The sequence below is a fragment of the Acinonyx jubatus genome, chromosome A2 (assembly GCF_027475565.1).
Source record: "Acinonyx jubatus isolate Ajub_Pintada_27869175 chromosome A2, VMU_Ajub_asm_v1.0, whole genome shotgun sequence".
Lineage (NCBI taxonomy): Eukaryota > Metazoa > Chordata > Mammalia > Carnivora > Felidae > Acinonyx > Acinonyx jubatus.
The window spans coordinates 153,055,927-153,071,257 of NC_069383.1; the positions used below are offsets into that span (position 1 = coordinate 153,055,927).

The window sequence follows — 15,331 nt, forward strand, 5'->3', positions numbered from 1 at the left end:
CTTTTAAAATCCTCGGATATTTTCCTCTTCCCCAACCCCCTCCCTCCCTTTCGCCCAGCCGTGCCCCCATATAGCTCTCCCCAGACTCTCCCAAAAGCCCAGGGACCCCTCAAGGGCCAGGCTTGGGGCTGAGTCGCTGCAGGCTCCCCAGAATCTCCCAACTTGGAGGGCCCAGAGAGGGGCGAAGGGGACTGTTTACTGCATGAATCAACTGTAGTCTCCCAGGAGCACCCTGAGTGGGCAAGAGTGGGTGGTGGGACCTAATCCAGCTCTGGCAGCAAATTCCAGGAGCTGGGAGTGGGCAAGGAATGGTTAACCCCTTGTCCTCTGAAGTCCATCCTACCTGCACCATCACTTAGCAAACCACTACTAAGTGAGTAGTATTATACTACTAAACCAGTACAATAATCGTGTCAATAATGTATCGAGCACTTATCGTGCTGGGTTTTTAGCTGCATAGCAAACTCAGGGGAAAGGAGTCTCAGAAAAGTGGCTGGCCCAAGGTCACATATCAACAAAGGGCAGAGACTGAATTTGAACCTTGGGATCTCTGACTCCAGCTGGGACCACGGAGTCACCGGTTAAACTGACCAACGGTTAAACTGGCTCGTCTGTGAAATTCCAATTCATCTGTTTAAAGGTTTAACGAATAATAATTTCCGGGACTTGATATCACAAAGCCGTGGTTTTAAGTCCACTTCTGCCCTACAGTCCCACATCTTGCCTTGTGACTTTGTGCCCTTCATGAGCCTCAGTTTCCCCACCTGAAATTGGAAAGATCTGGGAACCTCTAGAACAGAAAGGTCAGCACAGAGAGAGGACCATAGGGCCCCCTTTGGAGGGTACAGGGCAGTTTGGAGGCAGAGGCTAGCCGAGGGGATCCTCTTCGCAGTAAAGGGCTCCAGCTGCTACCTCCCAGGAGCTCCGCAGACCCCGGTTTGGGCCCCCTTCTCGGCCTTGGGGCCAGGCCCAATCCCTCCCTCCACCTTGTTAAGTCCCTAAAGGGGGCGGGGTCGTTAATTCATGAGCCCGCCTCCATCCCCGAGCTGCGGCCTATGATTGGCAGTCTAACTAGGCCAGGTCGGTTCATAGCTGTGATTGGCCGAGGTGCCTGACCGTCGGCATGCGGCCCTCCCCCGCCCGGAGAGAGAATTAAAGGGCCGGCTCTCTGAGCGGCCGCGGGATGCCCCCGTGCTGACCGCCGTGGGCCCGAGGCTGCCCGCGTAGACGCGCCTGGGTCGACCCCGTGCCACCATGTAAAACGGCGCCGCAGGCGGACGCAGGATTCTCCGCCCGGGACCCCTCCGCCCTGCCCTGGGCTACGGGGCCCTCGATGAGGTGAGCGGGGAGTGGGATCTGGGAGGGGGGACACGAGGTCCCCGGGGCTTCCACTTCGGAAGGGGGTGTGCACAAAGCCAGTGCTCGGGCTCTTAGGAACCCACGGAGCCCCAGTGGCCTCAACCCCGCCGCGGGGCTGACTAGCAACCGAGAGGCAGAGATCTGCCTCTGGGGAGGGGACCTGGCGTGGCGCATTTGCGTCCCCCTCCGCAATCCAGGGTTGGGATCTCAGTGGAGTGAGAGGCGAGACCTGCTCCCCCTCTATCATCAAGTCTGGGCCATCACAGGCCGTGCCTTTGGCGTGTCTTATCCCCAGGGCTCACAGGATGGGGACGGGGGTGGGGGGGAGGGGTTCGTCCCATCTCCAGGCCCTAGACAATGGGGGTTCGCTGCACGGGTATCCCCCTTGAGTTATGTAACAGCCTGTGGTTGCCATGGACACGGGGGGGGGGGTAGCCCAGGGAGCAGGATGGAGGCCTGGAGGCCCCCAGGGAGGGTTTTACCTTCTCCATCCTCATCACCTTTGGGGATTGTGTGTCAGACCCCCCCCAGAAACCAGAACACTGACTGGGGGTCGGGGGGGGGGGGCGTACAGAGTGTCCGGGCTTCAGCTTGTCCCTCTGTGAAACAGACCCAGACTGGGTCTTGGGGAGCTGGACAAGGCCTTTTGGAGCTCAGTCCCTAACTCCCTCCCTGAGGGCCTCACCTTTCAGGAGCCAGGTTCAGAGGCCTGGGATGGGGGCTCGCTGGAATCTGCACCTTTTTAGATGCCTTCAGAAGCATAGAGTAAGTTAGTGAGAGTGTGTGCATGAATGGATGGATGGATGGATGAGTGAATGAGTGAATGAATGAATGAATGAATGGGCTTAGGAAGCCATAACTGCTATAATCCTCAGCTGGGGGGGTCCTCATTTGCTACAATGTCTCCTCCTCCAAGAAGCATCCCCTGACTATACCACCTTCCTTATGGACACCTCTTGGGGTCAGCCATAGCCAGGTCCTTCTCTCCAGGATAGACTAGGTTAGCCCAGGAGGGTGGCCAGCCACCATGCAGGCACTGACTAGACTAAACGTCTTGGTGCTTGACTGGCTGTCGCCCTCCAAACACTGGGGGCCAGAAGGTACCTCCTAGCACAGCTCACCTGCCCCAGGTGCAGGGATTGGGTGCTGTGGGGGTGGAGGGTTCCTCATGTAGATGACCCCTGAGATGGATGTGGCCCCACTTCCAGGACACGCCATGCTGACCGGGGTGACCGACGGGATCTTCTGCTGCCTACTGGGCGCACCCCCCAACGCTGTGGGGCCGCTGGAGAGCGTCGAGTCCAGTGATGGCTACACCTTTGTGGAGGTCAAGCCTGGCCGTGTGCTGCGGGTGAAGCATGCCGGGCCTGCTCCAGCCCCCAACCCACCTCCACCACTGCCAGATGCTGCCCAGGGGGACCGGTCTGGCTTGGTCCGCTGCCAGCGCCGCATTACCGTGTACCGCAACGGGCGGTTGCTGGTGGAGAACCTGGGCCGGGCACCCCGTGCTGACCTCCTGCACGGGCAGAATGGCTCCGGGGAGCCGCCGGCCGCCCTAGAGGTGGAGCTGGCGGACCCGGCAGGCAGTGACGGCCGCTCGGGCTCGGGCAGCGCCGGAAGTGGCAGCGGTGGCCGCCGGCGGCGAACCCGGCGCCCCAAGCGCACCATCCACATTGACTGTGAGAAGCGCATCACAAGCTGCAAAGGTGCCCAGGCCGACGTGGTGCTCTTTTTCATCCACGGTGTGGGCGGCTCCCTGGCCATCTGGAAGGAGCAGCTGGACTTCTTTGTGCGCCTGGGCTACGAGGTGGTGGCACCCGATCTGGCCGGTCACGGGGCCAGCTCCGCGCCCCAGGTGGCCGCAGCCTACACCTTCTATGCGCTGGCAGAGGACATGCGCGCCATCTTTAAGCGTTACGCCAAGAAGCGCAACGTGCTCATTGGACATTCTTACGGGTGAGCCGACGCTGGGGCGGGGATGGGGGTGAGAGATGGGGGGGGGGGCGGGGGCGGCCAGGACGGGACACCCCCTCGCCAAAACGCTGCTTCCTCTCCTTGAAAAAATCTCGTTAACATCTGTAACAAGATAGGGATTCCCGCCACTGCTATCGTTTCCTATTGTTTTAAAGCGGTGTTTCTCAGCCCCGGCACCGCTGGTATCTTGGGTTAGGTCTTTCTTCTCTGTGAGGGGCTTTCATGTGGCTGTTGGATGTGTGGCAGCGGCATCCCTAGCCTCTACCCGCTGGTTGCCACTGGCGCAACGGCCTGGTGATGTTCATGACAATCTGAAGCGTCTTCAAATATTGCCCCGGGTCCCCTGGCCGGCAGAATCACCCCTGGCTGAGAACCACTGTCTTCAAGTTCAAAAAGCAGTTGCTCTGAAGACCCCAAGGCCTCCAAGGAAGGGCTAATTAGAATCCTGTAGTAAAGTCTTTTTCCAAGGACGCGGGTTGCTATAATTTTCACTCTCCCTTAAAGGGGTGACAGATAATACCATCTCGCATTTAGGTGAGTGCTCACTCCATTGGAGACTGGACCTTGGTGCCTGATCACTGCCAAGGGGTACTCTTCTCTCCTTTTTCTTTTTTTTTTTAATAATTTTTTTGAACGTTTATTCATTTTTGAGAAAGAGAGAGAGCGTGAGCAGGGGAGGGGCAGAGAGAGAGAGGGAGACACAGAATCTAAGCTGTCAGCACAGAGCCTGACGTGGGGCCCAAACCCACGAACCGTGAGATCATGACCTGAGCCGAAGTCGGACACTTACTGGGCTGAGCCACCCTGGCACAGTTAAGCCCACCTCACTCTTGATCGTATCCCGTCCCTCTTTACAGCAAGGGTTGGCAAATTTTTTCTCAATGGGCCAGAGAGTAAACATTTTAGGTTTGCAGGATGTATGGTCATCTCTGTTGGAACTTTACAACTCTACTTTCGCCATAGCAAAAAGACCAGCCATAATTGTAAACCAATGGGTGTGGCTGTGTTCCGGTAAAACTTTATTTGCTAAATAATTTACAAATGTACCCAACGGTGAACTTAGTTACTAGTTTACTAGTTTACAAAACAGAATGGCTATAGCCCACAGGAACTGGGCCGCTGGGGGCTCTCTCTTCAGGCTGCACCTCTCCCCCTGCATAAGGCAGGCTGACGTGCCACGTACAGAAGCTGGAGACAGACTATCCTTAAAGGGAAGGGATACATAGGAAACAGGGACCTTCTCTGGGAAACCAAAGGATTTCATCGGATTGCTTCCTTAACACTTGACAATAAGTAACTCTTACCCCTTTGGGGGTCATGGTGGCTTTGAGGATCTGAGGAAAGTTCTGGATTTGGATCTTCTCTCCAAAAAAGAAGAAAAAAAAATTACCCTCAACACGTATATAGTTTTACAATTTGGAGGCATTTCAAATGCCACACCCATCCCTCCCATCCAGTGCCCATGGGCCCCCGGGGAGGAATGTTGGCCCTCGAGGACCTGCCTCTGAGTGAGGGAGGGCATTAACTCCCTCACTTACTGCATCCTGCTGACTCCCACCCTTCAACCCTCCCCACCACCCCCCTCCCCACCGACAGTGTCTCCTTCTGCACGTTCCTGGCACATGAGTACCCAGACCTGGTGCACAAGGTGATCATGATCAACGGCGGGGGCCCCACGGCATTGGAACCCAGCTTCTGTTCCATCTTCAACATGCCCACGTGCGTCCTGCACTGCCTGTCACCCTGCCTGGCTTGGAGCTTTCTCAAGTGAGTGACTCTGGCCCTGGCCGACCCTGGCATCTCCCTGAGTTGGGTGGGAGGCGGGGGGGGCTGTACTGCTGGACTGGCATTGGGGGGCACCCCTGGTGGCCCAAGCTGGCATGAGGGCTCCAGGAATGCCTCCCCACCACCAGGGCCGGCTTTGCCCGCCAAGGAGCCAAAGAGAAGCAGCTGCTAAAAGAGGGCAACGCGTTCAATGTGTCGTCCTTCGTTCTGCGAGCCATGATGAGCGGCCAGTACTGGCCCGAAGGTGATGAGGTCTACCATGCTGAGCTCACTGTGCCCGTCCTGCTCGTCCATGGCATGCACGACAAGTTTGTGCCGGTGGAGGAAGACCAGCGCATGGCTGAGGTAGGGCCTTGGCACCCTGGCCCCCACACCCCGCAGATCTCCCTGTGTGTGCACCCCAGGTGGACTCTGCCTTGTGCTCTAGCCCCAGGAAACTGAGAGCTAAGATTAAGGGAGGAATCCAGAACGTGGGGCTGCCCTGGACAGGTATTAGGTTACGTGCTTTCCCCATTGCACATCAAAGGTGCTCTTTACCGCTGGGGTTTGTATAAGTGACCAGGGACGCAATACAGAATTCTGGGAGAGGGTGGGCCAGAGGATCTTTAGGTCAGAGACTACCAGGAAAGTGTTGTGGGATCCCCAGCACTTGGAATAGCTCTGGATCAGCAGTTCTGAACCAGCAAGGATTCTGGCCCCCGGGGGACATCAGAAATGTCTGCGGCCTTTTTTTTTTTAATGTTTATTTACTTTTGAGAGAGAGAGCACAAGCCGGGGAGGGGCAGAGAGAGAGAGGGAGACACAGAATCTGGAGCAGGCTCCAGGCTCCCAGCTGTCAGCACAGAGCCCGACACGGGGCTTGAACCCACCTGAGATCATGGCCTGAGCCAAAGTCGGACACCCAACCGACTGAGCCACCCGGGTGCCCCTGAAATGTCCGGAGACTTTTCTGGTTGCCATGAATGGGGAGGAGGGGCTTTTGCCATCCGGTGGGTGGATGCCAGGGATGCTGCTCAACAACCTTTGATGAACAGAATGGCTTCACGGTAAAGAATGATCCCCTAACAAGTGTCAGGAATTCCAAGGTTAAGATTCCCAGCATGAGACACCTTGCCTTTCTGTCTGTCTCAGGGATTATCACCCAGCAGTGAATTTGCTCCCTACGGACATGAGGCAGTGTCTGGAGGCTTTTTAAAGTTGTCACACTGTGGACTGAGGGGAGTGAGACACTGCTAACTGGCATCTAGTGGGTCAAGGCCAGGGACGATGCTCAACATCCCACAGGGCATGGGACACAGCCCCCACCACGGAGAATGATCTGGCCCTAAATGTCAGTAGTGCTGGGGTTGAGAAAGCCTGCTCTGGACGTATCGTAGGCACCTAATAAATGTTGAATGAATACTGAGTCGACCTCCACTGGGGCGGCAGGCAATTCTCTGCGTCCAGCTTGGATGGAAGTAGAGGGATGAAGGGTAGAGCATAGGAGGGACTTCCTAACGCTGCAGGCGTGGTGTGGGGGTGGGCTTGGGTGCCCCAAGAGGCACCATTCTACGTTGGCCACCCTGAGCCTGTGCCCCTCCCCGCAGATCCTGCTGCTGGCCTTCCTGAAGCTCATTGATGAAGGCAGCCACATGGTGATGCTGGAGTGTCCGGAGACGGTCAACACACTCCTCCATGAATTCCTGCTCTGGGAGCCCGAGCCCTCGCCCAAGGCCCTGCCTGAGCCCCTGCCCGCGCCCCCAGAAGAGAAGAAGTAGCCGCTGGGCCGGCCGGGCATCGGGCATCGCTTGGTAAGCCGCGGAGCAGCAGGAGGAAGCCAGGAGCAGCCCCACGTCCGCCGCGCGGACCACCTGGGCGGGCTGTTCGCTCCGGTGGGCGGAGTCAGGGTAGGGAGACGCCCCCAGGCCGGCTGGGTGGGGCACGGCATTCTCCGGAGCCAAGTGGATACACCGCTCTCCGCTTCCATCCTGCCGGACCCATCGGTGTTTGGGGCCGCAGCCAGAACCCCCGTGGAGGATGACCTTGTACAGAAGTCCCTGCCCCTCAACGCCACGGCCGAGGCAGGCCCCCCCACCCCCTCTCTGTCTTCCGTGTCAGCCGTGCTTGATCCTGGGACCCTCGGGGCCCCGCCTCATTGCCCGAGACCCCCCCTACCCCCCATTTCTTGGCGCTGGGAGCTATTGTTGCCCAAGGGAGAGGGGAGGGATGGGGGGGCTGGCGCCACTGAACCTGCACATCTCAACTTGTAACTCAATAAAAAGAAGCGACAATCTGAGTCTCCGGACCTGTGCTGGGTGACCGCAGGGCAGGGTCGTCCTGAGCCTGAGTTTCCCCATCTTGCAGGCTGGGCTGATGAGGGTCCCACCCACTCAGAGATGAACTGCAGAGAAGTAAGGGCGTTGGCTGTCCAGGCTTACTTCCCGAGTTCTCCCTCCCTCCTCAGAATGCAGGGGCTTCTTGGGCAGTATTCCCAGAGCAGAGACAGGTGGTGAGCTCCCCGTCCTTGGAAGGCAGGAGGCCGTCCAACTGAGGTTCATACAGCGGTTAAGGTGTGGATCAGTAGATGTTGCGTGGGTTGCAGTAGCCATAATTGAGTGCCACCTGTATACAAAGCTCTGTGCCAAGTGCCTGACACCATGTTCGTTGAGTTCCTTTTATCCCACGCTACAGGGCAACTTGGTACCTTTTACTCTCCATCCACTTTATCTTCCAACTTGGTTCAAGGCCACTTTTGTCGTGAAGAATTTTTATGTTGGAGCCAATGAATCTGTCTTTTTTTCATTTTTGGCAGAAAGATTTCTTCTATATTTTCTTACTTTTTTCTTTTTAGTTTATTTACTTATTTTGAGAGAGAGAGAGCAGGAGCTGGGGGGGGGGGGGGCGGGCAGAGAAAGGAGAGAGCAAGAGAATCCCAAGCAGGCTCTTCGTGATCTGAGCTGAAATCCGGAGTCAGATGCTTAACTGAGCCATCCAAGCGCCCATTCCTCTATATTCTTCTTCTTTTTTTTTAATGTCTATTTTTAAGAAAGAGCCAAGGCACATCTGCGCACACTTGAAGGAAGGAGGAGCGGAGGGGGAGGAAGAGGGAGAGGGAGAGAGAGGATCCGAAGTGGGCTCTGCGCTGACAGCTGAGAGCCCCACGTGGGGCTCAAACCCACAAACCCTGAGATCATGACCTGAGCAAAGTGGTTGCTCAAGGGACTGAGCCACCCAGGTGCCCCTCCTCTGTATTTTCTAATGTGTCTCGAGGCTTGTGTGGACGGTGAGGGGAGAGCATTGTCCCTTTAGTTATTGCATCTTTGGTCCTTTCCCCACTGGTTTGTGAGCCCACCTTTAGTTTAGCGTGGGGTTCTGGTTGAGACAGTGTTCCCCCCTAGCAAATTCTGGAGACATGTTTTATTGCCACAACTGGGGATGGGAGGAAGTGGGCGGAGCCCAGGGATGCTGTCCTGACATCCTACAATGCACAGGACGGCCCCTACTGCAAAGAATAATTTGGCCTCAAATGACACTAGGGTCCACCTTGGGAATAGACAAAGCCCATCTCTTTGGGGTCTTTTTGGGGGGTGGGGGTGGGGTCTCTGGATTCTTTCCCAGTGACTTCTTGGTGAATTCCTGGGCATATGGCACACTTTTCATTGCTATCACTTTACCAAGAGACTTGGGTCTGGGAGCCCTCCGGGTCTTCTTACACGTGAGGAACGAGAAGCTTAGAGAAGTTTCTTTGGTTCGGTTAAAATGGCTGAGTCCCCCCACTCACACACAAAATGGTAGAGCCCGACCCACTCCAGAGGCCCGGCCCCTTATTACCACACCAGCCACACCCCACGAGTAGCCAGGGGCTCAGCCCGCAGGAATCGAGGCGGGTGGGAACCTCAGCGCAGGTTACCTCCCGCCCCCTTCAGGACCTGGTTCGCTGAGCCACGATGATGGGCAGGGGAATCAACCCAATGGGGCGGCGGATCCTCCCAAATCTAAATACACTGAAAGCTTGAAGAAGCTACTTCTGGAAACTAAAATGATCCCGCCAACACCTCACCAGGATGACAGCTTGGCATTTACTAAAGCTCTAAGCATATGTGAAGTCTGATGTGGTACAGCATCGCCAGGAAGTGGCGGTTAGTTATTCCGTTTTATGGTGGAAGAAACAGTGGCAGAGAAACAATGTCCGGAGGCCCGAGTTGCACAGCTATCCTGGGGAAGGCTGGTCGCTCACCCAGACCCTGTCGACCTCCCCAGCTCTGCCCACATATCACCACACACAGCCGGCCCCTGGAGAGCATCATGGCACCTCCCTTCCCCAAGAGACTTTCCACCAGGGCAGACGGGCTGCCACACATTGCACTGCATGGCTTCGTTTACTCCCATCTCCACAATGACCCTCTGAGGTGGCACTCCTCACTGTCCCCACTGTACAAAGTAAGGAAACTGAGCCTCAGAGCGACAAATTCCTGGCCCGGGGTCCCATAGGGGGGAAGCAGAGAAATCTGGCTCTTGACTTCGGCAGAGTCCCCCAGTCCAGCCCACACGTGAGTCCCCTGCGTCTGGGAGAAAAAAGCGGACTGTACAGAGGGGACCAAACTGCCAAAGCGTTAGCATGTTCGGAAGCACTAGAACATTCCAAAGAACTTCTGCTTCCCTATTTGTCCTCCTCCCATGACAGGAAGCTCAATACCTCTCCAGCAGGTCCATCTGTAACAAAGTCCTCCCTCAGCTTGAGGGGGGATATGCCATGCTGCCTGCCCCCTCACCCGCCGGGCTGCGTGCTGGAGATGGGGGGCTGATGTCAGCATGGGACAGCTGAAACATTCAAACACCCCGATCTCTACCTAGGCTGGACGGTCAAGTCCCCAGTACTCCGCCGCGGGCCTGGATGTCCTGGGGCCGCAGCTCTCGCTCACCCTCGGCCAAGAAGACAAGGAGGGCGCGGTGCAGCAGATGCACCCCCAAGCGGCGTCGCCGGGTGGGTGGCCAGCTCGCCACCACTCCATAGCAGTGTCCTTGTCTCTGGTTGGTCAGTGTCTGGATGCCTGGAGAGATTAGGGGTGAGGTCACAGGGGCATCCTTGGAACCCCCTGGCAGAAATGACGGTGAGACCACTGCATATTACCCTTAAGCAGGGACAGACCAAAAGAGCAAAATATGTGCACATGAAGGCACACAGTTGGTGCTCAATAATTGCTCATTGGCTGAATGAATGAACAGCTCTGAGAGGAAAGGGGTGAGGGAATCAGTAAGTAGATCAAGTGCCCCTCATATGACTCCCCCCACCTCACAAGTCAGGCACCTACCTAGAGCATCCACAAGACATGCCTCTCGAGTATAAGCCTCCACAGCAACCACATGTTGGAAGCAATGCAGGGAGACAACACCACGACCACTGGCCCAGATGTCCAAGATCTGGCGCACTTTGGGGCAGGCCTAGTGGGCCAGGGTGGGGTCAGGGACTGTCCTCCAATCCCCTCCTTCCTTAACCTCCCCAAGACCCAGCTGCCCCTGCCATGACCCTGATCTATATCCTCACACCTGCTTTCTTGGCTGTCGACGGTGGCTGAGGGCCTCCCAGAGGTGGACATCTGGCCGGGCCCGTGTCCCTTTCCCCACATAGAAGATGGCATGGACAAAAGTCCGAAGGCGTTCAGCTGGGGTCAGTGAGAAGGCTCGGGCTGGCAGGTCCTGAGTCTCCCTGGATGAAAGGGGTCACTCAGAGAGGAAGAAGTGATGACAGTTGCCCCGGAAACAGTTTCTAAGTTCGCAAAGCAACTCGAATCCGAGTCCAGTGAGCCCCTTCCAGGGCAGAGAGCGGTGGATGCTCTCCAAGGACACTCAGCAGCTTGAACGGGGTCTAACCAACCTTTTATAGATAAAGGAGCTGATGACCAGACAGGGCTGGTGCCCCTTTTAAAGATACAAAGCAGGGGCGCCTGGGTGGCTCAGTGGGTGAAGCACCCAGTTCTTTGATTTCGGCTCAGGTCGTGATCTCACAGTTTGTGAGATCGAGCCCTACATCGGACTCTGCACTGACAGCGCAGAGCCAGTTTGGAATTTTCTCTCTCCCTCTCGCTCTGCCCCTCTCCCACTTGCATGTGCGCATGCACTCTCTTTCTCTCTCTCTCAAAATAAATAAATATTAAAGATACACAGCAAAGGGGCGCCTGGGTGGCTTAGTTGGTTGAGCGTCTGGCTCTTGATTTTGGCTCAGGTCATGATCTCACGGTTCGTGGGTTCCAGCCCCACGTCAGACTCTGTGCTGACAGCGTGGAGCCTGCTTGGGATCCTCTCTCTCCCTCTCTCTCTGCCCCTACTCTATTTGCATTTGCTCTCTCTCTCTCTCTCTCTCTCTCTCAGAATAAATACACTTAGAAAAGGATACAAAGCAGACCAATCCCAGAATTTTCTATCCCTGCCCCAAGTACCTGGGGTCCAGCAGTAGATACGTGAAGCTAGACTTCACGACCCCCTCCCTCCACCTTCTCTTGGGGTCCGGCCGCTCAAACTGCTGGGCAAGCACATCCTCATCTGCCTGGGCATCTGGGATACAGCCTGTCCGCAGGGCTTCGGCCAGCTCTGGGCTGTGCCCTGAAAAGTCTGAGCCTGGGGCGGGCAGGGTGTGTGTGGGGGGGAAACTGAGTCAAGGCAGACAAATGAAGGGGTTGTTCCCAGACATAAAGAATAAAGGAGGGAGGACCGAGAGCCAGGGGTCTCCAGGGATCCCTGGAAGTTCCTTGGACTCTGGATGCCCAGAACAGACTAACCAGGAGCAGCACGGGCTTCTTCCAGCCGTCGGAGGTGGTACGTCCGAGTGAAGGGTATGATGGGGCCAGGGTTCTTGCCAAGTGCTCGGAGCCCTCGAAGTATCTCCAGGTCTGTCATGGCAGGAACTGGAGGGCACCAGAGAGAGGGGACAGGGTCCCTGCCACCTGTGGAGCTCGCCTCATCCTCTGTCAGCCAGAGGGCAGCCACATCACTGTCGGGGGACAACTCTTCGTCTTTTAGGAAGTGAACATGGGGGAGTCCAGGCAGTGGCTCCCGAGGGGGGCTCTGCGCAGGGCTCCCATCGGGGAGGGCTAGGGGGGAGGGGGAGGCATCTGGCGAAGTCAGAGTCAGGGCCTGCAGACAGGTATTTAGTTCTGCCTCCCTGTCTGCCGCAGCAGCTCGATGTACCAGCTGTGGGGTACCTGGGGACCTTGGCGTCCTCTGGGAAGGTCGAATAGTAGGCATGAGTCTCTGCTTGGTCTGGGGAGATGACCTAGCCCAGGAGGAGGTGTGCGGGGCTGGGTCTTCAGTTCCAGAAGCTTCAATCGCAGTGACAAAGGAGGCATCTGAGCTGCAGTCCCACTGTCCTGGGGGGTACTCCAAGCTGCTATCCTTGTCAGCAATCTCAGGGCGGGCCAGGTGGTGGGGGAGTCTGGGGCCAGCTTCCAGGCCTATGTCCCTGCCATCACTCCTGCCCAGTGCTATGAAGCCCAGCGTCACATTGGGAAGTCCAGAGGGGCTGGCGTCCAGCCCCTTTCCCCAGGGGTTTGGGCCTGAAGTGGGGGATGAGAGGGAGGGTCAGAGAGGAAGGGTGAAGAGAGCCAGAGCCAGAGATGGGGGTTGGATCAGACAGAAAGAGTCACAGGGAGGAGGGAAAGAATCGGAGGCAGACAGTTTACCGGCCGCACCGCGTTGTGAGACAGAACCAGAGAGCGGTCATCAGAGAGACACGCAAAACTAGATCAGAGATTAAGCCCCGAGGACGCGCAGGCGCCACCCACCGCCAGGCTCGGGCTCAGGCTCAGGCTTCTGGCTCTCTGCCCGGGTCCGGGTCGATGTCTTCGTCCGAGTCTGGAGTTCCCGAAGGACGTGTGCGCAATCCTGGTGCCCCTGCTGCTCCGCCAGGTCCAGCGGCCCGAGTCCGTCCTGCGGCGGCTTGGTCAGCAGGGGGCACCCGAGGCCCTTTTCCCTCCCTTCCTCGCTCCCTCCGGGTCTGCCCCGCCACTGCGGGCGCTGGGCTCCCACCTGGTCGCGCAGCGTCGGGTCCGCTCCATGGCCCAGCAGCAGCTCCAGGCCGCGGCGACAGCCCCAGGCGGCAGCCACGTGCAGCGGCGTGAGCGCCTCGACCGACCTGGGGCAAGAGCGGAGGAGAGGTCAGCGGAAGAGTGAATGAGATCTCCGCCTCCGGACCCCGGAGACCGGGCTCTCGGCCCCCTATCTCCACCGCCCCCCACCCCACCCCCCAGCCTGAGACGCCACTCTTGGATCCTAGACACCGCACCCTCGGCCAGACTCAAACCTCTGCTCTCTGACCCTAGAGCTCCTACCGCCAGATCCGAATCTTTGATCCCTACTTGGTCCGAGGGCAACCTCCCATCCCACCCTCAATCTGGCACCTTAGCCCCCGCCCTTGGATCTTTAGGAACCCGCCCCCAAGTCCCCAAGCCCCACCCTTGGGCCCCGAGTCTCCGCCCTCGGGCTGTGAGATGCCCTCTCCAGAACTCCCAGTTCTCGCCCTTGGATTCGGGAAACCCCTCCCCTGCGCGGATCACTCCGCCCCGGGTACGGGCCCCGCCTCACCGAGCGTTAGCATCCCCGCCCCGGTGCAGTAGGGCCTCCAGGCAGCGCAGACCGCGCGAGTGCCGGGCTCTGGCCGCCAGGTGCATGGCTGCCACGCCATCCGCGAGCACCAGGTTGGGGTCCGCGCCGCGGCGCAGCAGTTTTTCCACGGCCCTACGGACTGGGAGGTCAGAGTGGACCACGACCCTCGCCCCACCCCCTGGCCCGCCCAGCCCTCGCCCTCACCGCGGCTCCTCCTCCCGCAGCGCTGCCCGCAGCCGCCGCGCCAGGCCGGCCGCCGCGGCCATGCCCGGGATGCCCCCGGGCCCTGCCGCCCTGCCCGTCAATTTCGAACTTCCCGCGGCTCCCTTGTGCGCACGCGCCGCTCCACCCCTCGCCTCCGGTCTCCGGATGCCTCCGGAGCGTAGTGTCCCCAGCGGAGCGGAGCTAAGGTGCACCCGCGTCCACATCAGGGTTCGGGACTCCTAGTGCCTGCGGGGGCCCGCGACACCGAGTGGCGCTCAAGCAGGGTCTGGGGCCGCCGATAAGGACCCGGGCGGGTGGAGGCCACCGAGGGTGTCATTATCTCCTCTCAAAAGCGGGGAAATGCGAACGCACCCTGACGGAGGAGGTGGGGCTGCGTCCCGGGCCCAGAGGTGCCCACATGCCATTATGTCTCCTGGAACGTTTTGCCCAGGCGGGCTCCACCGACGGACACGACCCAGATACCACGTAAGGTTTCAATTAACAGCTCCCACCTCCATCTCCGTGTCGCCCGTTTTCACTCCTGGGGAAACAGGAGTCCGTTACTTTGGAGTGCCGGCCGCTGAGGGCCTTCATTTTCCCCTCTGCAAAATGGGAGAATCCCTTCCAGGCTGGTGTGAAATTGAACGGGTTTCACCACAGGGATCTGGTACACAGGTGCCCAATAAATGCTCATACGGAGGAAAAGCGGGTTTTTTTTTTGTTTGTTTTTTTCTTTTTTTTAATATAAGAATCTAGCTGCTAGGGGCACCTGGGTGGCTCACTCCGTTAATCGTGGGACTTCAGCTCCGGTCACGATCTCCTGGTCAATGAGTTCGAGCCCCTTGGGCTCTGCGCTGACTGCTCAGAGCCTGGAGCCCTGCTTTGGGTTGTGTCTCCCTCTCTTTCTGCCCCTCCCCCACTCATGCTCCGTCTCTCATTCACAGTCGCTCAATATCCAGGAAGATAATTGAATCGTAGACCTGTTGTGTGTCTCTGGTCTCCCTTTCTCTGGAAAAAAACCCATATTATTTCTTGAAAGAGCAGTAATCCCGTGGCAGAACAGAGGCATGGCCAACCGGGGCATCTCACAACTCTGGCCCACGACTGGCCCAACTGTAAGGTTACCTAACCCAGGCAAGACCAGTCACATGGAGGTGTTGGGAGCCCTTGCTTCACCTGGGCTGTAGTTTGGGGAACAGTCACAGCCATCACATCCCTTTCCATGGTTTGGGAGAAGAGCAGGGCACACTGGACTCCAATCACGCAAGACAGTTCGGCCCACCCCAGTGGCATTATTGTCTCAACCAGTGAATGCAGCCTGGCCTGAAGCTGCACTTTGCTTTTCGTCTACAAGAACCTGGCCACTCCCTTCTGTTCAGTGGGTAGGTTTTCTGTCACTTGCAACCAAAAAGATCCCAGAACACAAGGTAAC

General features: G+C 57.8%; 2 protein-coding genes across 5 annotated transcripts; one reads left to right on the top strand and one right to left on the bottom strand.

Moving 5' to 3' along the window:
* Positions 1 to 596: 596 nt before the first annotated feature.
* ABHD8 (abhydrolase domain containing 8) lies at positions 597 to 7,387 on the top strand. 2 transcript variants are annotated; one of them, XM_027038281.2, is made up of 6 exons: positions 597 to 1,338; positions 2,052 to 2,124; positions 2,568 to 3,315; positions 4,930 to 5,100; positions 5,247 to 5,463; positions 6,705 to 7,387. In XM_027038281.2, exons 3-6 carry the CDS (start codon positions 2,576 to 2,578, stop codon positions 6,873 to 6,875), a joined length of 1,299 nt encoding a protein of 432 aa, XP_026894082.1. In that variant the 5' UTR covers positions 597 to 1,338; positions 2,052 to 2,124; positions 2,568 to 2,575; the 3' UTR covers positions 6,876 to 7,387. The 2 variants fall into 2 exon arrangements, with proteins under 2 accessions (XP_026894082.1, XP_026894081.1); XM_027038280.2 differs by lacking the exon at positions 2,052 to 2,124 and having other exon boundaries at positions 1,094 to 1,338.
* A 2,069-nt stretch (positions 7,388 to 9,456) lies between these two features.
* On the bottom strand, positions 9,457 to 15,212 carry ANKLE1 (ankyrin repeat and LEM domain containing 1). 3 transcript variants are annotated; one of them, XM_053219678.1, is made up of 9 exons: positions 15,076 to 15,212; positions 14,272 to 14,440; positions 13,675 to 13,827; positions 12,876 to 13,225; positions 11,874 to 12,647; positions 11,535 to 11,712; positions 10,645 to 10,804; positions 10,410 to 10,539; positions 9,457 to 10,148 (listed from the first exon to the last, which is right to left on the bottom strand). In XM_053219678.1, the coding sequence occupies exons 2-9, from the start codon at positions 14,322 to 14,324 to the stop codon at positions 9,961 to 9,963; spliced, it is 1,986 nt and encodes a 661-aa protein (XP_053075653.1). In that variant the 5' UTR covers positions 14,325 to 14,440; positions 15,076 to 15,212; the 3' UTR covers positions 9,457 to 9,960. The 3 variants fall into 3 exon arrangements, with proteins under 3 accessions (XP_053075653.1, XP_026894084.1, XP_053075652.1); XM_027038283.2 differs by lacking the exon at positions 15,076 to 15,212 and having other exon boundaries at positions 12,876 to 13,020; positions 13,120 to 13,225; positions 13,900 to 14,852; XM_053219677.1 differs by lacking the exons at positions 14,272 to 14,440; positions 15,076 to 15,212 and adding an exon at positions 13,900 to 14,123.
* Between the last annotated feature and the right edge of the window lie 119 nt (positions 15,213 to 15,331).

Bases quoted from the DNA above. Each gene is read 5' to 3' on its own strand.
- ABHD8 (XM_027038281.2), top strand. From the start codon at position 2,576: ATGCTGACCGGGGTGACCGACGGGATCTTCTGCTGCCTACTGGGCGCA. The intron at 3,316-4,929 runs GTGAGCCGACGC...CCCCACCGACAG, and splicing joins CTCATTGGACATTCTTACGG to TGTCTCCTTCTGCACGTTCC. The intron at 5,464-6,704 runs GTAGGGCCTTGG...CCCTCCCCGCAG, and splicing joins AAGACCAGCGCATGGCTGAG to ATCCTGCTGCTGGCCTTCCT.
- ANKLE1 (XM_053219677.1), bottom strand. From the start codon at position 14,123: ATGTGGACGCGGGTGCACCTTAGCTCCGCTCCGCTGGGGACACTACGC. The intron at 13,828-13,899 runs GTGAGGGCGAGG...CCCAGTCCGTAG, and splicing joins CTGCGGGAGGAGGAGCCGCG to GGCCGTGGAAAAACTGCTGC. The intron at 10,149-10,409 runs GTAGGTGCCTGA...TAATCTCTCCAG, and splicing joins ATGTCTTGTGGATGCTCTAG to GCATCCAGACACTGACCAAC.